The 21,977-nt window shown below is 48.8% G+C and overlaps 1 protein-coding gene and 1 long non-coding RNA gene across 14 annotated transcripts in view; one reads left to right on the top strand and one right to left on the bottom strand.

The window, feature by feature from the left end:
* Positions 1–21,977, bottom strand: part of WDR37 (WD repeat domain 37) — an 80,271-nt gene that overhangs the window by 5,068 nt on the left and 53,226 nt on the right. For 8 of the 13 annotated variants that reach the window (XM_045060793.1, XM_045060792.1, XM_045060797.1 and 5 more), the window contains 4 exons: positions 17,700–17,834; positions 17,140–17,254; positions 264–357; positions 145–169 (listed from right to left, as the gene is read on the bottom strand). In XM_045060793.1, coding sequence (XP_044916728.1) covers positions 145–169; positions 264–357; positions 17,140–17,254; positions 17,700–17,834 — 369 coding nt within the window. Of the gene's footprint in view, positions 1–144; positions 358–10,977; positions 13,679–14,235; positions 14,310–17,139; positions 17,255–17,699; positions 17,835–21,977 lie in introns of those variants that run through there. The other 5 variants (XM_023256276.2, XM_023256277.2, XM_045060798.1 and 2 more) reach the window with 4 other exon arrangements.
* Positions 15,054–20,878, top strand: LOC123386407. Its single transcript, XR_006600201.1, has 2 exons — positions 15,054–16,295; positions 16,416–20,878. It is a non-coding gene; the product is annotated as an uncharacterized LOC123386407 (long non-coding RNA).

Here is a 21,977-nt window from a genome sequence, read left to right as displayed (position 1 = left end):
CCACGTCACCCGTGCGAAGGCCCTGCCCAGAAGGGGTGGCTCCGTGGTTCGGACTGTTTTCAGGTCAATTATTCAGCATCACGTGAGCTGCACTCCCTTGAAAATTGGGATTTCGGCATTTCAATGTTTGGAGAGATCTCTTACCTCCCCGTCTGTCCGGCAAACTTCCCTAGAATGAAGATCGTATTTGGACTCTGATGACCATAATAAATTGACAGGAAACCCAAAAATCGGAAATGGGGACACACAGGACGCTTGCTCACATGAAACCACTTCTGTCCAATTTGTAGAGAAAAAGAGAATCCAGGCTAGTAAACGCACGTCCAGGGAACAGCAAAGCCGGGCCGATGTTCGCACCTGTAAACGCAAGGGAGATCAGGAGCTCAGAACTACGTGCGTGTTTTACAACACTGTGTAACTAAACCTCGTTCATGCTGTAGGCATGGAAAGGAGATTCTTTAAGCGGTGACCTCAAATGTGTACCAGCGGCGATCCAGAATCACGGCCCCAGGAACGTCTGCATGTCAAACCCTGGACTCCGGGGACGTGTCGCAGCCGCCCTATACGCAGCCCGTGGTGCAGGGACCCTCAGTCAAGGTCAACGGTTGAGAAAAGGCAGACTGTGGGAGATGGTCCTCGTCCCTTGTCTCTCCTCCCTCCACAGAGACCGTCAGAGCCACTCAGCCCAGAAACCCAGCTCGCCAGCCAGGCGTGACCCACAGGATGCGCCGACGAGCACATTGCAGGGCATTGCGCACAAGGCAGTCTCCACCCTGTGACGCTGGCAAACACTGATAACGGCCAAGGTGACCCATTTGCCACCTGGCGTTGCCCACGGCCGAGAACAGGGGACAGAAGACGGGCTCCCTGGGAAATCACTGCTGCCACATCTCAGGTCAAGTCAACTTAAGAGATACTAATGACCATTCAGAAGCTAACAACGTTGGTTGTTGTTTTCACACATTAAAAATTGTTTCTCGGGGCGCCTAGGGGGCTCAGTCGGTGAAGTGTCCAACTTAAGCTCAGGTGATGATCTCACGGTCTGTGAGTTCGAGCCCCGCGTCAGGCTCTGTGCTGACACCTCGGAGCCTGGAGCCTGCCTCAGATTCTGTCTCCCTCTCTCTCTGCCCCTCCCCTGCTCGAGTCTTGTCTCTCTCTCTCTCTCTCCCAAAAATAAGTAAACATTAAAACAATTTGTTTTCTCAAGACTTGGAGCAGTTCACCGAGGAGATGTTAGCTAGCCCCTAACACGGTGAGCAGAAGCACACAGCCGACCGCAGGGGTGAGGGCAGCGTGAGGGGCGGAGGCCGGGGCAAGTGTCCACGTTCCCAGCAGTCTCCACCTCCGGCCGACGCCACGGTTCCTGGCCGGTCTTAGAGTCCACTTGAGGGTAGAACACACAGCAGTCACACTGAAGCGTCACCCATGCTGCAACAGAGGTCTGGAGGAAACGCCAAGATTACTCTTACAGGCTCCAGGGACGCGGGAGAATAGGAAGTAATACGAGCACCTTGATGCTGATAAATTCAACAGCTCTGATGAGGCACACGCGTTCTTGAGAAACACTACAAAAGCTTACTCGGGCAGAAACATAACCTGAATAAGCTTCTGTTCATTTAGAGTTACCCCCACACACACCCCACATACACACAAACACAGGAAACTGCAGGCCACGACTTTACTAGTGAATTCTGGCAAACATTTAAGGGAGAGATAATAGCAACTCTACAAAAACTCTTACAGAGAACTGCAAAAGAAGGCTTCCAAAGTCATTCTATGAGGCCTGCATTACATTAATGCCCAAACCAGACAATGGTACGAGAATGGAAACAGACCGGTATCTCTCTTAAGACACCAAAATCCTCAACATAGTAGGAGCCAATGATGCCCGGCAATATACAAAATCGTACAATACGGGGGCGGCTGGTGGCTCAGTGGGTTGAGTGTCCAACTCTTGGTTTCGGCTCAGGTCATGATCTCACGGTTCAGGAGTTAGAACCCCGCGTCAGGCTTTACACTTGCCTCGGGCTTTCTCTCTCCCTCCCTCTCTGCCCCTCCCCTATTCGTTCTCTCTCTCTCAAAATAAACTTAAAAAACAAGTATTAAAATTTCTAAAAGAAACAGAAAAAAAAGAACTTAAACACAGAGGTCCTACTCAGATTTCAGGAGATGTTGCCATTCAGACACAGGTGCACTGACAGTGCAGAGCCTGCTTGGGATTCTCTCTCTCCTTCTCTCTCTGCCCCTTCCCTACTTTCACACACGCTAACTTTCTTAATAGTACGTTCTGACAAAATAGGGTTTATCCCAAAAAGGCAAGGTCGGTTCAATATTCATATAAATCCATCAATCTAAAGCATCGTATCCGCTAACTACAAAAAAACAGTCGAGATTACCTCAATAAACACACAAAAATGGCAACTGAGGAAACCCCCACATCTGTTCCTGCTAAAGACCCTTCAACAATCATGAGGAGTTACTCCAATGGAGCGAGCACATGTGCAAGCACTGCTGACGTGGTAACTCGTGGGTCAAACAGGGAGTATTTTCTCCCCATCAGAAACGACGCAGGTCGCCGTCACCAGCTCTTCCAGCACCACGCTGGGCTCCAGCCTGTGCAGGAAGACAAGGTGAGAAAGTGACAGGACCCCCTATGAAGACAATCCAGGGGACGCCTGGGTGGCTCAGTCGGTTAAGTGTCTGACTTTGGCTTAGGTCACAATCTCTTGGTTCACAAGTTGGAGCCCCACGTCGGGCTCTGTGCTGACAGCTCAGAGCCTGGAGCCTGCTTCGGATTCTGTGTCTCCCGGTCTCTCTCTTCTCCTCCCCCGCTCACACCGTCTCTCTCTCTCTCTCTCTCTCTCTCTCTCTCTCTCTCTCTCTGTATTAAAAAAAAGAAGACAATCCAAAAGAATCTATTTTAAAATCTGTTTGAAGGGTGACTTGGTGGCTCAGTTAAGGGTCCGAATCTTCCATCTCAGGGTTGTGAGTTCAAGCCCCAAGTTGGGGTCCGTGCTGGGCGTGAAGGCTAATTTAAATAAACAAATACATTTTTTAAAAATCTGTTAGAACAGGTGAATTCGGGAAACCCTTCAGGCTGAGGGACAGATGTACTCCCCCTGCCCCCAACCTTTACTGTTGGGGAAAAGCTGTCTTCTCCCTTCACTCCTGCAGATCCAAAATTGGAGACTGGCGGTCTTTCCTTCTGAGGCAACTATTCCACTCTCCCCTCCTGTGGCTTGTGTGGTTCCTGATCACCGCTCCTCTGTAGGTGGCGTGTGTTTTCTCTGGCTCCTTTCAAGATCTGCTCTTTTATTGTTTTTTTTGTGGTTTTTTTTTTTAACGTTTATTCATTTTTTGATATAGAGAGACAGAGCGTGAGTAGGGGAGTGCCAGAGACACAGGGCGACACAGAATCTGAAGCAGGCTCCGGGCTCCGAGCTGTCAGCACAGAGGCCCACGCGGGGCTCGAACTCACAGACCGCGAGATCATGACCTGAGCTCAAGTCGGATGCTCAACCGACTGAGCCACCCAGGCGCCCCTATTGTTTGTTTTTTAAAGGCTTTATCTGTAAGGAATTTCTGCGCCCGGCGTGGGGCTTGAAATCACAACCCTGAGATCAAGAGTAGCAGGCTTGACACTGAGCCGCCAGACACCCCAGTGCCCTCAGCTGTCATTTGATTTGCCCAAGTACTGACTTCCTGGCATTTACTCACCTGCTACGCCCTGACTTCCTTGATTTGTGGTTTTGTTTGTGTCATTAATTTGGGGAAATTCTCAATTAGGATTTCAAATCTTTCTCCCGGTCTCTTCCCTCTTCTTCCACTGTTCCCGTGTGTGTGTGTGTGTGTGTGTGTGTGTGTGTCACACCTTTCTATAACTGTTCAACAACACCTGGGCATTCCGTTCTGCTTTGTTCACCCTTCTTTCTCTTTGCTTTTCAGTTTGGGAAGTTTCTATCGACTGATCTTAAAGCTGTCTTGAGGGTTTCCTTCTTCGGCTGGGTCAGGTCTACAGAAAGAGCCATCAAAGACCTTCATTCCTGTGAGTGTGTCTTTATTTCTAGTATTGCTCTCGATTCTTCCTTGGAGCTCCCCCTCTGTTCACGTTCCCCACCTGCCCTTTCCACATGGCCTTGGGCCTTGGGCATGTGCCTCATGCTGCCTTCAGCCACACCCAGGTCTGCCGCGATTTCACAGGGCGCCTGGGCCCTGGGCCGTGACCCCCCGGGGCCGCTCAGGCACCCTTGCCCTTGCACGAGACAGGGCGCAGCTGCGGTGAGGCTTCTCCCTCGGTGAGGAGGCGTCTGGGGTGAATGCAGAGCAGCTATCCCTCCCCGCCTCCGGACCAGAATGACGGGCTTTCCTCTGATCTTCCCAATGGGAACTTTGGGAACTCAGCGCTGCCCCTGGAGACAACAGCCACTGGCTGGGCCCCAGGGGCTTGAACTCTCCAGCCTGACCACCCTCGGCCCCTGATGGGCTCCCACTCCAGCTGCCTCTGTGCACCTGCTGCGTCTCCAGTTTTCACGGCAGCGGTGTGCCCTCTGCCCTCAATTCCCTAGTGGACCTCAGAAGAGTCACTGATTTCAGTCTGTTCGCCTTTTCTCTCGTTATGAGGGAAGAAGAGAGAACTTCTGAGCTTTCCACGTGTCACAGCAGAAACCACAAGTCTCCAGAACGAGCCCTTTGGAAACTGCAGGGCAGTTTCTTCTCAAGAAAAACACTCTCTCCAATGGCCCAGCGGTTCCACTCCTGGGTGTCCGCCCAGCAGAAGCGTGTCAGTGCGTGAACACAGGGCTGACACGCGTGCATTCCCACCAGCTTTACCTGGGACAGCCAAAGGCTGAAAACAACCCACACCTCCATCAACAGGGACGTGCATAAACAAACGTGATAACATCCATGCAAACGACACCAGTCGGCAATAAAGCGGAACACACTCACATATGCAAGACCAGCTTTTGTGGAAGAAGACAAAACTCAGCACAAACTGTGTAAGTGCGTTTACATAAAATTATAGAAAATGCAAAATAAGCTTCAGTGACAGAAAGTGGACAGGGTGGTCACCAGGAACGGAGTCTGGAGGGGCAGCAGGGAGGAAATGCAGACAGGCATGAACAACTGGGTGACAAGCTGCATTTATCTTGACTGTGGCAAGGTCTTCATGGGTGAATATGTCAAAACCTACCCAATCTTACACTCTATAAATGTTCAGCGTATGCTTGATCAACTATACCACAATAAAGCTATTTTTAAAAAGAGGAAAAAATAGGGGCGCCTGGGGGACTCAGTCAGTTGAGTGCCCAACTTTGGCTCAGGTCATGATCTCACAGTTGGTTCATGAGTTCGAGACCCACGTCGGGCTCTGTGCTGACAGCTCAGAGCCTGGAGCCTGCTTTGGATTCTCTCTCTCTCCCTCATCTCTCTCTCTCTCTCTCTCTCTCTCTCTCTCTCAAAAATAAACACTAAAAAAAACTTTTAAAGAGGAAAAAATAAAATTAGTTTCATGTAACACTTAGGGATTGGTTATAGAATATACAGAATTACTGGGGCACCTGGGTGGCTCAGTTGGTTAAGCGTCCGACTTCCGCTCGGGTCATGATCTCGCGGTTTGTGGGTTTGAGTCCCACATTGGGCTCTGTGCTGACAGCTTGGAGCCTGGAGCCTGCTTTGGATTCTGTGTCTCCCCCTCTCTCTGCCCCTCCCCCAATTGTGCTCTGTCTCTATAAAAAATAAATAAAATGTAAAAAAAAAAAAATTTAGAATATATACAATTACTTCTGTCACTGAAAAAGAAAACATGAAGTTTACAGCAGGACTTTTGTTTTTACTGAAAATTAATTCAGATCAAGAAGACACCTGTAATACATGTGCACTGTAGAAAATGATATTTTTAAGCAAATATACCAAAACTTACCCACCTAGACAAATAAATGCTGCTTTCCCCAAAACACAGGCTGTGAGAAAAAACATTCTACTGTGGTATGTGGCCATTACGCAACACAATTTTTGGACTGTCTCCTGGATTTGAAATTACTTCAGTTTATGAGCAACATAAGAAAGCTACTTTTATTGTTTTATGATCACACCTGGTAAATGAAATCCTTATTACATTTCCCACTTTAAAGCTAGAATTTCCAAAATGTATTTGAAAACAACACAATTTTGACACAGTGTAACATGGCCTTTTTGCAATTTCCTTAGTATTTTTTTTCAAGAATATTATCTCGGAACAAAACTGGCTTTGTCTTTCCTCCCATGGAACGCACACACTGAAAAATCAGTCACCGTAGAATCATAAAACTACATGTTTGTAAGAGGAACAAGAATTAATTTCTGGAGTAGAACAGGGGTATGCGAGAGGCCTGAACGTGACACAGACAGAAATATTATTCCAAAACCCCTATTTTATCACCACCACGCTCATCCACCCTTATAATAGCACGCATCTTCTGTTTAGAATTTTTTATATTACCTTAATCGTATAATGTTAGACACATTAACAAAATAGTAATAAGGACACCTAAGTTGTGAAGTACGAAAGCTGGAACACAGGCTTGGTGTCTACATCAGGAACTGGACGCCATGAAGTCTGGGCTCTTCCTGACCCCACCTTACCTCCCATCCCACTACTCCACAGCCAGCCTAGAGAACAGCAGGAAGAATCTGGAGTTTTAACTCCCATGTTCCAAAATATGTGACCCTACTTGTGTATGGCTGGGCTTGCTCATGCTCTATAAAAATGGCTTTTGATTCAACACAATGTTCCAAGATCAACAATCCCACGTAGTCCTGTGTGGCCCGTTCATTTTTACTGCTGTATTTCATTGCACAGACGTGCCACAACTTACATCCCAGTCGGTCCACGTTGCTTGGTCGCTTCCAGTCTGGCGCTACGACCTTGCTCACATCCCCTCGGGCACCCGTGGAAAAGGTGTGTCAGGACTGTGGGTCCCAAAATGGACAGCAGAATCACAAGCAGAGGCTTGTTCGAGGTGCAGATTCTTGCAGTCGATCCCGATCCTCAGCCAGTAGCTCTGGGGCCAGAAATCTTCATTTTCACAGACAGACCCGCATGGTCTCCACACATCATCCTTAACAAACCATGTTCTAAAGACAGCTCATAATTGCTGGGGCCAGGCAGCATTCACACATTCAGATTTGCAAGATCGTGTTTTCCAACTTGCTGCATTATTTTATACCCAAACCAACAGTTATAGGCGTTCCAACAGTATATATGCTTGACAGAGTTTTCCCAAATCTAATGGCTGTGAAATAGTATTTCATTTTGATTTTTTTTTATTATTATTTCTATGCTTCCTTATTGACTAGTCAAGTTTTCCCTTTTGTGACACACCTATTCACGCCTCCTGCCCAATTTCTAATTCTTCTACTGACATGTAGAATTTTGTTTATACCATCCTGGATATTAATGCTTTGTGGATTATATATGCTGTGACTACCATCTGTGGCTTACCACTCACCTCTTCTAGCATGCCCTGTAAAGCACAAATCTTCACTTTTAACATGGTTGAATGTATCACTTTTTTCTAGTATGATTAATGCATTTTTGGAGAGTTGCTGAATAGACCCAAAATCATACAAACATTCTCATATTTTTTTGAAAAGTTAATGTTTTTCCTTTCACATATAATGTTTGCACTGGTTTTCTTTGGTGTGAGGTAGGGATCCAGATTCGTTTCCTGTTCCATCCACACTAGAACCATTAATAATAACTAATAACACTAATAACTAATAACACTAGAACCATTAATTACACAGGCCACTTTCTTCCCGACTTGTGGTTCTAGGAGATGACATGTTCCAAATTTTCACAGATACTTGAGTCAATCTGATCTCTTCCTAACCTCACTGGTCAATTTCTCCAGCCCTGTGCCAAAAGTACATTCTATCTACCACAGCCCTGCCAGGATTAGGAAACCATTTTCTTCTCCTTTCCTTCCTCCTGTTTTCTGGGATATCACATCAATCCTGGCCTTTGTTTCAAATAAATTTAGGAATCAGACTGTCAAATTCCCCCAAGAAACTCTGGAACAATTTGCATTTGAAAGAGCATTTATTTAATCTACTTGGCAATATGGGAAAACTAACATTTTTACAATATTGACTCTTCCTTTTTATCTGTTCATTTTTTTTTTAATGTTTATTTATTTTTGAGAGAGACACAGAATGCAAGCAGGGGAAGGGCAGAGAGAGAGGAAGACACAGAATCTGAAGCAGGCTCCAAGCTCCGAGCTGTCAGCACAGAGCCCGGATGTGGGGCTCGAACTCACAGACGTGAGATCATGAGCTGAACCAAAGTCGGACACTTCACCGACTGAGCCACCGCAGCGCCCCTTATCTTCCTTTTTAAAGTTTGAGAGAGGGAGCATGAGCAGGGGTGGGGCAGAAAGAGAGAGAGGGAGAGGGAGGGAGGGAGGGAGGGAGGGAGGGAGGGAGGGAGGGAGTCAGTCCCAAGCAGGCTCCTCTCTGCTAGCACAGAGCAAGACAAGGGCCTGGAACCCACAAGCTGTGAGATCATGACCTGAGCTGAAATCAAGAGTCAGGGTGCTTATCAACTGAGCCACCTGGTGCCCCAATATTGACTCTTCCTATTAATGTATGATGCTCTCTCATTTTTTTGTTTAATGTCTTGGTTCAAGTTTTTAAGTATTTCCATGGGTGATTTCAAGTCTCTATTTTTATCAGGTTTTTCCCACTAGGTACCTTATGTGTGTTTGTCCTTAGAGTAAGAACTTTTCGAATTCTGGGTGATTTACTATGATGGTTCTAAAATTGTAAGCCCATTAAAAAAAAGAAAACCCACTAAAAAAAAAAAATACTTCTACTCTAGTTCTAACTTACCACACTTCCTAACCCCCTTACATAAGGTAACCACATTTCATCATTTCCTTATCTTTTCAAAGTTTTCCTTTGTGGTTACCCTTGAAATTTTACTATGTACCTTATAAAGACAAAAGTTAAAATTTTAATCCCCCCAGCCATTAAAAAAAAAAAGAAAGAAATTTAAATACTAACTGCAGACACCACTTTAGAGGGGTGGGTGTTGGCATTTTGCCCACTCTGAAACCACTGCTCTGGGACTTTTTCTCCCTATAGCATTTCAAGACGGTCCACTAGAGGAGAACTGGTGAAAACCATCCTCGTTTATCGCTAAGTGTCTGCATCTCCCACTCATTCTTGAAAGACAGCTTTGCAGAGTCCAGGATTCTGGCTGCTTCTTCCTCTCAGCATCTGGAGCTCAAAGTGACTGGAGAGACACGGACTTCCAGTTCTAGTTCCAAACCTTCCAAAGGAGGGTTAGGTGGAGCACAGAAACACCACAGCCAGGGGCTGAGAGGTGAGGGGACACAGTGCCGAGGCTGAGAGAGGTGTTCTCTTCGCTTCCGGACACCCCCATCACACTTCGGGCCAGATTACGCCTCCTGGACCCCGTGTCTAAAGTGGCTCCGGGGCCCACAAAGCCCACAGGCATCACCTGTGCCTCAGAGAGCTCTCAGGGCTCCAGAGATCTGCCTAATCCAGTTTCATTTTGACCAAAAGCTCCTTAAAAATGTTTCAAGCTTGGGCGGCTCAGTAGGTTGAACATCCACTCTTGGTCTCGGCTCAGGTCACATCTAACGGTTCGTGAGTTCAAGCCAGCACTGGGCTCCGTGCTGACAGTGCAGAGCCTGCTTGGGATTCTCTCTCCCTCTTTCTCTGCCCCTCCCCTGATCATGCTCTCTCTCTCTCAAAATAAATATTTTTTAAATGTTTCAATAAAATTATTTTTAAATTACTCAATACTTTTATAGGATTTCATTCTCAGCTTCTTCCCACCGTCATATGGACTATATAGCACACTTTGCATGTAACAATTTAAGTGTTCCCAATTTCTGAACTTAACTATTAATTTATTAAGGGAAACCAGAAAATCTAGGCATAGTGAGACACATCTGAGTGGCATTTTGACGAACTTATAATAATAGCAGTTTTGCCTTTGGGATTTTTTTTTTTTAATATTTATTTAAGTAATCTCTACATGTGGGGCTCAAACAACCCTGAGATCAAGAGTCACCCACTCTTCCAACTGACCTGGCCAGGCGCCCCGCCTTCTCAATCCTTTATACTAACATGTGAACTTTTAAATGTAACTGAAGACATAATTGTGAAATTTGGACACTAATCACATGTTTCTACAGGGTCAGGGAAGAAAGACAAGGAGTCCGTGAACTTCTGCCCTCTGGGGGCTGACTGAAGGCAGGGAGCCCGACCAGTGTGAAGAGGCAGCAGGACGATCCCCGGCCGGGACCGAACGTCTCCTCGGGTTCCCACAACCACCACACCGCTTCGACCACGGGGGACAGCGGTTGAAAGAGCAGCCAGTCCAGATGCGTACTGTCCCCACAGAACGAGCAGGGCCTGCTTTCTGTAAATGCAATTTTTTAAAGACTTTCAAACAAGCTTACCGCAGTAAGAACAGGGCAGACGTCTTATGAAACCTGAGGGACTCTGACAACACCTGCATTGTATCAGATTGTTAACTCCCTCCAGACACTGCAGGGAGGACAAGCATACCTACTTGGCACTTAAAGGGAGCCCAGCACACAGGCAGGATTACAGACCTTTGAAGTCTAAAGTTAAAATTTTTCAAGTGGGCAATACTAGAATTTTCACCAAAGCAAAAAATTTAAAAAATAAGTAAAGAATATGGGGCGCCTGGGTGGCTCAGTCAGTTAAGCATCAACTTCGTCTCAGGCCACGATCTCCCCATTCACGGGTTCGAGCCCCGCATCGGGCTCTGTGCTGACAGCTCAGAGCCTGAATCCTGCTTCGGATTCTGTGTCTCCCTCTCTCTCTGCCCCTCCCCCATTCATGCTCTGTCTCTCAAAAATAAATAAAACGTCTTTTAAAAAATTTTTAAATAAAGAATAAAAAAAGACTCCTAATAACATAAAATTTTTACAATAGTGATTACAGAATGTGGATTTTTAATGAATTTCATGTGGCAATGAAGACATTCAACACTTAAAAACAATTACACCAATACAATAAAAACACTTGCTGTACACAACACTTATAAATGCATACTTTCCCCCCAAAGAAACTTGTTTTTCACAGATTTAAGCAACAAGTGATTTACATAGGATTCTTCAAATTCCAAAATATGTACACAATTTTTGTCTCTACAGAAATCGATGTGCAGTGGTTGAGAAAGAGTGCTGTTTTGTCCAACAACGTAGTTCTTATGAAACTTTCTATCAATACACATTTTCCAGTAACCACACATTTTCCTTCCATTATCAAATGAAATTCTGGACATGTGAGCATACAGAACAAAACCACTCTCATTTCCAAACACGATTTCAGATGAGATCACATGTGGCTGATCACGACTTAATCTCAGCCACACAAGTACACACATGCACATGGACGTTCACACACGCGCACACACACACACACGCGTGCGCACGCACGCACACGCACAATCCCAAATCTCCACGACTCCCGAAAACACCACCACTAAGGCCACAGCAGCAGCTGAATGGAAGCACGTCAGAGGACGACGTGGTCGTGATAGTAGGGTGTCCTGCTCCTGAGAACTCTCCCCAAAAGCATGAGGCCTTGTGCCCTCGTGGAGACGCGGGAGGAGTGAGGTCGGCCACTCCCGTTGGCGAGACAGTGAGCAGCTGCCAGCCACGGAGGGCACTAGTTTGCAGAGAACTAAATGGCCATCAAAAATATTTATTTCAAAGCTTCCACTTTTTTTAATCCGGCAGAGATCTGGTTCTTAAATCTGATTCAACTGTGTTTGTATACGTTTTTCAGTGCTCCTAACAATGATTCTAAGACACCCAGACATTCAAATTAAAACACAACAGGAGCCCAAGAGCATGGACACACAGATTGGAGGCCCGAGGTCGCCCGCACTCTGGCGCTGGGGGTGTGGTGCCCCTAGGTCGGCAGGGGCCAGAAGGCAGGCTTCAGAAATGACTTCCTGTGCCCTCCAGGCACCGACCTCAACCGTCCGTCCGTAGCAGGACGGGTTTCTCCTGGTCCTTCTTCCCTTCCAGACCGTGTCAATCATCTCAAAATCGTTCCAGAGAATTTGGGGCTGGAATTCCTCACGAGGTACCACACGTAGGACCTGAGCCACGGGAGCCTCAAGTGAGGCGCGTTCACTCAGGACCCAGGGCGGCCCACGCGCTCCTCCGCCAGCCGTCACCACCAGAAGTGGGGCACCCACGATCGTCTTCACGGTCACCCTCTTGTGCCTCTCCAAGTGCACACACTCAAAGAATTAAAAATAGGAGGGCGGTATGCAGAGACAGCTCTTTATCAAAACTGTGACTGAGCAAGAAACACGAACTCACAAACAGTGGACAACAGTGAGTCCTACGAAGGCAAGAGCGACGGGCTCGCCCGGGCAGTGACAGGGCTGGCACGCGGGGGCGTCCCGGCTGCCGAAACGGGAGCAAGCTGCCGGCCTGCGACGCATCGCTGCAGCCGCCCCTGCCGGCCGCTATGATTGTCTGTCCTGCCTTCGGAACTGAACTGGGCATCCCAGCCACACGCGGTGGCGAGACGCCCCCGGTCTCCAAACATGCTGTTCTGAGGTAGTACTCATTTATTTGCATTGTTGGCTCTCAAACACCACCAAGGAAGTGAACCCCCTTAGAAATACGCAAACCAAAGTGTAGAATAGAAAATAAATAAGGTTTGTTTTCAGGTAGCAGGCAGGGCCTTCTTCAAAAGGTCAAGTCACATTCAATGGATAAGTCATCTGTAACTTCTCAAAACTGTTTATAACCATGGCTATAAACTAAAGTGCTTTAAATTTTGATTAGTATCTGAAATCAGTGATTAGAATCACATTTTTGAATTTGCTAACATGAGACCTCAGGAGATTGAAATGATTTTCCACAAAAAGAGCAGAAACTTTTTCTTTTCAAACGACTCTCCAAATGTAAAGTCTGCATCCTACTTCTGTTAGCGTCTAACATCCAGGTTGTTTTACGTAACTACGACGGGACGGAGATGAAGCTCCGTGACAGCACGGCACACGCTAAAACCTCACGCGAAAGCAACCCTCAAGTCTTCCAGCGCACCTGCCGTGCGTCAGCCAACGCGGGTGCAGCTCCGCGACCTTCCCGGCACAAGGCAGACGTGTATAATTATTCCAGAAACGCTACACTCTACTTGCGCCTCACAGTAAGTACGCGGGTTCACATTTAACTCACGCAAACGTAATGCCCTCCTGTCAGCTGTCAGACGCCAGCAACTCACAACACACGACGTGCTACGGGGAAGGGGCTTCGTCTCCACTGCACGGAGGGCGCCAGCACACACACAAGACGAAAATAAAACTTAGGACCATACGTTTTGCTGTACATTTCATGCAAGCTGGGTACAATGAGAAAAGAACATACAAATCACCCTCGTGAGGGCCCGACTCTCAGAAAAAGGGCTTGACCAACAGGAGAAAAGCGGCACCGGTCCACAGGTCCACGGCGAACCACGCGACTAAGGAACGCCGGCAACCTCATTTCTCTTGTAACAACGCAGGGATGTTGATGTTCCAGCCAATGGCTTGCCTGTCAAACCCGCAGGTGAACAGATTGCACATGGGGTGGTCCTCGCTCCACGCCGAGCAGCACACCATTCTTCTGTGGCCCTATTATCACACAAACCAGAATTAGTATATCCTTCCCAAAGCAGAAGCGCGATAAAACCTCAGCCAGATTTACAACTACACGAATCAAGGCGATGGAGTCGAAAGAAAAAAACATGAACAGGCGGCATTAGTCAACACGAGCCACAAACCGTGCACGTGGCAACAAGCTTTCGGCCACGTGCTGCGGAGAGGCCGAGGCGGGGCGAGGGGCGTCAGCACACGTGACCAAAAGCATTTTGTGATTCTTTAATTAAACGAGTAAGATTATAGTCAGGGAAAAAGAATATATGATCAATTTGAAGATTTTTAATGAGCTAGATAATATTTGGGAATAAAATAAATGAAATCCATTCAAAGACCTCAAAGACCATTTTAACAAATAGTTGGCTCAGGTAATAAAGTGGCCAGAAAAATACATTTCATATCAAATAAGACAAGGATAAAATAAATGATCTTTCAAGTCAATTCCTGCTACCTTCAGGAAGTCCAGCTAAGTTATCAGAATGCTGGAAAAAATTACTGCCAAACACTAGCAAAGTTTTTAGAATGTGATATACCTAGTGTATACGTGTAGAGACACAGCAATGCCTCGGCACATGTGAATATACTTCCAGATTAACGTGATCACGGTCTAGTGATAAAGTACAAGAAACAGGATTAAGGAAAGCTGACAGAAATTTCAGAAGTAAAAGGAACACTCAGAAGAATGGCACAGGGGACCCCCCCCCCCCCCCCGCCCGCCGGGTGGCTCAGCTGGTGAAGTGTCAGACTCTTGGTTTTGGCCCCGGTCACGATCCCACATTTCTGAGATCAAGCCCCGCATCAGGCTCTGCACTGACAGTGTGGAGCCTGCCTGGCATTCTCTGTCTCCCCCTCTCTCTCTCAATCTGTCCCTCCCCAGCTTGTTCTCCCTCTTAAAAAAAGAAAGGAAAAAAACAAGAATGGCACAGAAGTTCCCTGGTAAAGCATCCACATGTGGAAAGTGCTCTCTATGACAAAGAACACAACAGTCCACAAAATAAAGTATTGCCAACAGAAACCCACACAACAAAGGGTTTCAAGAGCAATGTTGTTAGGCTTGTTAAAAACCTCAGACGAAAGAGGGAACGATGCATCCATTAACTGGCAGTGATCAGGACTCTGCACAGGAACCAGTTAAAGATCAGTCAACTCAAGGCACTGCCGACAGAAACCCTCAGGTCAGGTGCTTAGTAAGGGGGTAAGGCAGGGCCAGCCAGCACGCAGAACGCTGGCAAAGGAGCACTCGCCCAGGACCCACCTGGAGTCCAGCCTCCTGTGTCCCTTGGACCCGAGTGCACACGGACATGCCTGGGGCACATGTGTACTTTAGAAACGCCCCGCCCCCTCTCGGGTCACAATGTGCACCCTGCACAGAGCGCTGCACACCGGCCACGGGCCAGTGTGCCTTCTGGAACAGCTCACAGACACGCTGCACCCAGAGCCTTGTCCCTTGGCCCCTCCAGCGCTCTACAGAGCTCGCTTAGCATGAAACACACTTTTGGGAAACACCACCTGCACTCTCCCCAAAGTAAAACAAGTTCACGCTGTCAGCGACCTTCACTCTAGCTACCAATTTCAAATAAGGTTGTTGTTTTGTCTTCTTAAAGTCTGTCGGTTCAAAGAAGCCGCGGCGACAGAAAGCAGGGACTGCCGGCTGTGGTTCCGGGACACCGAGCCCAGCATTTTTCTATCTGAAGAAGTGTCACAAGTTCAGAATTAAGTGAAACGTTACTCATCAATCTTAAAAATAATTCTATTCGACACAACACTTCAGGAGGAAACAAATCCGAGCACCACAAATTCTACAGTTTCAACAGGGCTACACGTGTACAGACAACCAATGCGAGTTGCCTCCACGAGATCAGCACCACCAGAACCTCTCACAACTCCGTACTTTCTCGAGGAAGACGTTCTCAAAGTAGAAGTCGTGCACGCCCGACCTCGTGTTCCAGGCGCAGCCCTCACAGGCCGCACAGCGCCGTCAGGTACCACACATGGGTCCCAGCGTGTTAACGACGCAGCGTGCACGCACAGCAGGGACTCTGCAGGTGCCAAGCTCGAACCTTCCCTTTGTCGGGGGGGGGAGGTGAAGATTTTATTAAGCACTCTAATTTCACGAGTACCTTTTCTGTGACGTGTACTCAAAGAATAGAGTTTCAAAATGACCTTAGGACAGTACACGTACAAGCCCCGAGGGGGAGAGCAGGTGAAACCCCGTGTTGAGGGCAGAGGCCTTTCACGGAGAGTTGGCGCCACGTAAAGTCAGGCCTCGCTGACAGCCAACACCCTTCGCCGTTGGCCTCTGAAGCCACCTTCGGTCTACAGCTCCTAACACCAGGGCCGGCCTGCGGGTCACAAACCACTCTGTGAGGCTTTACACAAGACGACAGGGGGCGCCTCCACAAGGGGTCAGCAGAGCCACGGCCATGGGGCAGCAAGTGTGGCAGGCGCTGGGGGCACAGACACTGACTGCAGCGTCAGGGGCCACACGAACTGGCTCGCCCACGCGGCTGTCACACTGACACATGGAGAAGGCCGTGGAGGAAAAGGAGGGGGGCCAGGGGGCAAGGCTCAGTTAAGCACCAGGCCTGCAGAGGTGCGGCCTCAGCGATGGGGGTTGAGGGGTAGTGGGGGAAGATGGGAGGGGAGGGGTGGGGGGATGCAGGAGGGAGCGTATGGGGGGTTATGCATCACAGCAACATCCACTGCCCCACAGGAGCCGTCGGGAACCACCTAAGTGCGAACTCCCAGGTGGCACGCCGGGAATGTGCATCAGCAGGTCTGAGCCGCAGCCACGGCCACGAGCACCACACTCCCCCTCCCCCGCAACATCTGGGCTGACTCCCAGCAAAGCTACATCTAGATGGGCTTTTCCCGTCCTGCACCTGCCAGGGAAAGGGCTCTTCCGGTCTGGGCGGGGCGGGTCCTCTTCTGAAAGAGGCCCCTCGGCCCACACCTCTGCGTCCGGTTGAGGGCGCACACTTTCACTTGCCAAGAGGTGAGGCTGTGCTGTCCCGGAGGGGGACCGCCACCATGGGCGCCCTCTGCTCCCCACACGAGACTGGGGGGCGGAGTGCGCCATCTCATTTAAGTTTAAAAACATGTGGCACACTCAGTTCAGGTACTGGGGAACCCTTCAACTTTAAATTTTGTGAGTCCTAAACACAGATCAAGTACTTCCAGTGAAATCTAGCGTCCAATGACAGTAGGAAAATAAGAATGCGACACCTCTGGTGTGTTTATATCGATTACAATTATAAAAGCACTTATGTCTAGTATATCTGGATAATTTAAACATATCCCTAGTTTCTCTCTTTTTAGAAAACCTAAAACGACGTGGGGCTCGTCGGTCAGTGGTGACCTAGGACGCAGACTCCACGCTGTCCCCAAGGCTCGCTGCCAACACGCGGGGCGAACACGCGAGGCGAAAGCACACCTACCTGCCGGCTGCTACGGGGGAGCCGCGCCAGCCGCACGCCCGACATGTCGAACAGCCTCACTTGCCGGTTGTCGTGTGGGAGGGCGATTATCTTCTGGCCGACACATACATTGATCCTGCGAAGGGGAGACGAAGTGGGTTATGGATGAAGTCGGGACGGCACAAGTCTCCGAGTTTACAGACTATCACGCGGTGGGAGACTTCGCACCATTCACGCTTCAAGGCAGGTGCTATCTGTCTGCAGCGTCAGCACACAGAGACCGAGTCACTTACCTGTAATGACAGTGACTCAAATGCAGCCCCACAGCGCTTGCCCAAAGGTGGTTCATTCTTCTCCTTCGAAGCTCACCGCCCCAGCCCGATTTTATACTCACATTTCAGCAGCACACAGGGGATACTAAATCTGCATGAGGATCAATAAAAAATAATCCCCCCTGCAAAAAATACTTCCCCGGAAGTCTAATGCACTTTTCCAAGTGCTCTCTTAAACACCACATGTACATGAATAAAACACTGCATGACAAGCCACCCTCTCAGGACATAACAAGCAGCCCTCTTCACCTGTTGATGGCAGAGTCTGTGCGAATAGTCGCAATGGGGGATCTCATATTCCTTAAATCCCAGACCTTCACGGTGCGGTCATCGCTGCCCGAAACAACATTATCTCCCACGGTGAACACGGCCGAGGTCACGGTGCTACAAGTAAAGGGCACAGGTTCAAAAGATCATCAGCAAGTCCCAGGATGCAGACACAAGTCCTCTCCACCTGCGTAATGAGCACACAATCCCGCTGCCAGAGAGACTGGTGAGGCAGGTGGAAAGGCTACTGGAGATGTGGAAGCGGACAGTTGTCTCCGAATCCACTAACTCCTGCTTCAATCTCCCTGTGAGTGTAAACACAATGAGCGTTAGAAAAGTACAGTCCATTCTACTCAGCTCTACCTTCTCAGGCAATGGAGCAAAGAGAAGCTACCGGAAGACATCGATTAGACAGAACCTGCCAAAATGTCTACATACTCGCACCTGATAGCACAAATGTAAAAAAAAAAGAAAAGAAAGAAAAGAAAAAGAAAAATCCAGCCTAACTTTCAGTTTAATCAGAACATTGGAGAAAAACCTATTCCTTTAACTCAACCACCACCACCAATTTAAAAACGTGCCAAGAATTTAAACAGAACTTTCTCCCCGGAAGATTCACAAAAGGCCAAAAAGCCCATGAAAAGATGCTCACCGTCAACCATCAGGGGAACGCAAATCAAAACCACAGCGTCCCATCTCACTCCCCTTAGAATGCCTTCCATCAAAAAAACAGAACACAAGTGTTGGTCAGGACGTGGAGAAAAGGAACCTCAGGCCCTGTTGGTGGGAATGCAAGCTGGTGCAGCCACTGTGGAGGACAGTGTGGAGGACAGTGTGGAGGCTCCCTGTATAGTTAAAAATAGAACTGCCCTGCGATCCAGCAACACCACTACCGGGCACGCATCCCAAGGAAACGGATCAGTACCCTGAAGAGGTACCTGCGCCCCCATGTTCACAGCGGGCAGGACACGCAAACCACCTGATGTTGACACACGAATGTACAAAGAAGATGGGATGTGTGTATGAACAACGGGGTCTTATTGGGCCATAAAGAAAAGACAGAAATCCCGCTGTCATCACGGGGATGAATGTGGACACCATGCTATATCAGGCAGTGGAGGGGGGCCCACGTGTGATGCACAGAGAACGGGGGAGGAAGGTAAGCCCGGACTTGAAGCCAACGGCCCCTCTGAACCCCCGTCTCAAACACACAGGAGCATCAGGCCTGGCCTGGTGCAGAGGCCGCGACAAGCTGGGAGGGACTCTGACGCCCGGCCTCCCCCGTGGACTCCGGTTCTCAGGGAGTTGTGGCCAAGTTAAATTTCAGTGAACATTCTGCTAAATTAATGAAAAAAGTCTCCACAAAAGACCGTCTCACCTTATGTTAATGAAATGCTGAAAGACATTAGGTTTTTAATAAATCACCATCCTGACAGGTATTGTAGGGCATCAAAGGGAAAAGCTGGCGCGGGGGCCATGGCTCTCGAGGCACCCTCGGACTCGGGTCCCCGGGGGAACCCACTGTGCCATGACTGCTCGCTGGAAAAGCTCAGACTCTGCCGAACTCCAGCCGACTCATTTATCTTGTCGCCGAGAGCAGCCGGGCGTGTGCTTCCAGCTGACAGCGCACTACCTTCTCACCGCACACCACTGGCCGATCTGGAACATTCCGCTCCCTCCGCGGATCTCAATCACCGGAGAGACTGTAATGCTAGCACTCCTCATTAGGACTAACAGCTGTCTTCCCAGTCACACAGAGACACAAAGCTGTTTTGCATAACAATCTGCCGGAATTTCATAGCTAAGAAAAAAAAAAAACACCCGATGTGTGGAAAATGCTGGCCCGGAAATGCCAGGCAGTGCACTCTCCTGGCCCCACATCAGAAACAGCGCAGAGCCCCCCGCTCCTCACCTTTCAGATGGAGCTCGCCACAAAACCAAGAGATCCGTTTGCATCAGAAGGACAGAGCAGAGGAGCAAGCACTCAGGCAAGGGCAGGGGCGTCCTCTGGACGGGAGTCCGCCTTTGAAGAGCGCGTCCAGGAGGAAATCAGTGTGGCCCATCGCCCTACCAAGGACGGGGCAGTGTTTGTGACATCCCTGCGGCCCAGCACAGGCCGGCAGGACAGACCACACCTGCCCTCACGCCTGCACACAACGGAAGACCTGTCCTGACCACGTCCTCCCTGGCTACCGCTTCCCGCTTCCCAGACCGTCCTTTGAAAGTAAGCCCCGCACAGACGAAGCAAGTCCTCTGCAGCCTGCCCTAACATGGAGGGTCCTGGAGAGCACACGCACTGTGCCCGGCCCACCCCGTGTACTCCTCAGTGCACACACGACGCACATGGGCCTGTGTCTTAAGATCTGAGACAACTAAATGGAAAACAACCCTTTTCCAAATGATACATTTCTGAATACTCCTTGATGGCGAACTCTCAAAAAAGCAGGCCCTAAGATAAACATTTAAAGGAAAAGTCACACTTGTGTCACATCTGGTTCGCTTTCAGGATCTGGAATTCAAATGCTCCCGGAAGAAGGAAGTTAAAGCAGCGCCAGCTCAGTATCCAACCCGGTCCCCCTCCTCCCTGGTCCTGTCTTCGGCAAACCGAGACGTCGTCACCGACAGGACCGAAGTGCAGGACTGCCCGCTCAACGGAGCAGGTCCCGCTCGCCTCAGGGAACATGCCACAGCGAACAAGGGCCAGCGCCAGCGGGGCAGCGACGGGACAGGGGCAGTTTTCGGGCAACAGTGTAACTGTGACACTGAAACGTGCCGCTGCTGGGACTTGTGACAATACCTCAGAGAAGCTTCGCAATCACCAGGGTCATCACGCCGCAGCGATGGCTGCGAGCAGCATCACAGGTGCATCAGAACGGTGCCTTTCGTTAACCAACTTCTCCTCCAGCGCATTTTATCAACTAATCAGTAACTTTTCCACAGATTATTCAAAGATGATCATTCTACACAACTTGATTTAAAAGGGTTACAGAGATTTTTAAACAAGGGGGTTACAGAGAAGTTAAACTTAGGAAGATTCACAGGGTAACCTCATGCTTGTAGTATCAAGGGCCAAGGCTCTGATTTCCTTTCTGTGAAGCCTGGTCACTATTTCATTCTGATCAAACAATGTAACAGCCAAGCATAAATAAGTTTTGAACATTTGTAATTACATCAACTGTGACACGGGGCACCTGGGGGGCTTGGTCGGTTAAGCGTCTGACTCTTGATTTCGGCTCAGGTCTTGATCTGGGTTCATGAGATTTTGGCTCAGCAGGGGGCCTGCTTGGGATTCTCTCTCTCCCTCTCTCTGCCCCTCCCCTTCTCTCTCTCTCTCAACATAAACAAACATTAAAATACAAATAAGTTAGGTGAAGAGTGATCTCCCTCAGGTTTTAATAACCTAACTGTCCATTCCCTTAGTTTCTGAATTCAAGACTTTGCTAGTTACGTGCTGATGCGCTCACAGCCAATGTCCCAAAGTCAGCATCACGTGACTCTGGGCATAAAAACTAGGATGTGAACAATTTAAAAGGCTTCCCTTCTTTTTTAAATCTTCAAAAGGAAAACTGTTTCTACATCAGCCTTGAAATAATATGATACAGAAAAGCCCTGTTCATCAGAACAACCAGGAAAATTGAAGTTAGAAAGGTATTAGGAACCGTAAGATTTTTACTCTCCAGAAACTGCAAAGTTGAAGAGAGAGCGCTCTTTCCTGAAGAAGCCCCAGAGGGCACGGGTCCGTCCTGGATCTGAGGTGAGCTGTCACAGGCCTGGGAAGACCCCTCTTCTTCACCTGGACGTCCCTCACACCACAGTGGGGGTGACTCCATGTAAACCCGGGCTGCGGGTGCCTGAGGGCCCTTGTGGCCCGGGGACCGTGTGCAAACACGTTTCAGAACTGGGAGTGTGAGCGCGTCCACCAGAAGTGGCACAGGACACACGGAAGATGATACACGTATGACATGTGGACACATGCACACGCATGTGCTGGCATACCCACCAGACGTGACACTGGCTACACGGAACATGACGTGTGTGCATGTGTGTGTGCATGAAATGAGCCAGAACTGAGCTCTGACACAGAAGTGACGCTCCTTCAACTCTCTGAGGAGCAAGTGTCCTTTACGCCAGCATATGATTTACTCACGGAAGGAGCCTGAGGGGCGAGACACCCTTGGCACCAGGAGGCACCCGTGGGCCCCACACTCAAGCACCCACCCCCTCACTCTGAAAGGTCAGAATTAGCTACCAGCACAGCCT

The sequence above is a fragment of the Felis catus genome, chromosome B4 (assembly GCF_018350175.1).
Source record: "Felis catus isolate Fca126 chromosome B4, F.catus_Fca126_mat1.0, whole genome shotgun sequence".
Taxonomy (NCBI): Eukaryota; Metazoa; Chordata; class Mammalia; order Carnivora; family Felidae; genus Felis; species Felis catus.
Note: the sequence above shows the minus strand (reverse complement) of the source record. Positions and strands in the feature narration are given on the sequence as shown.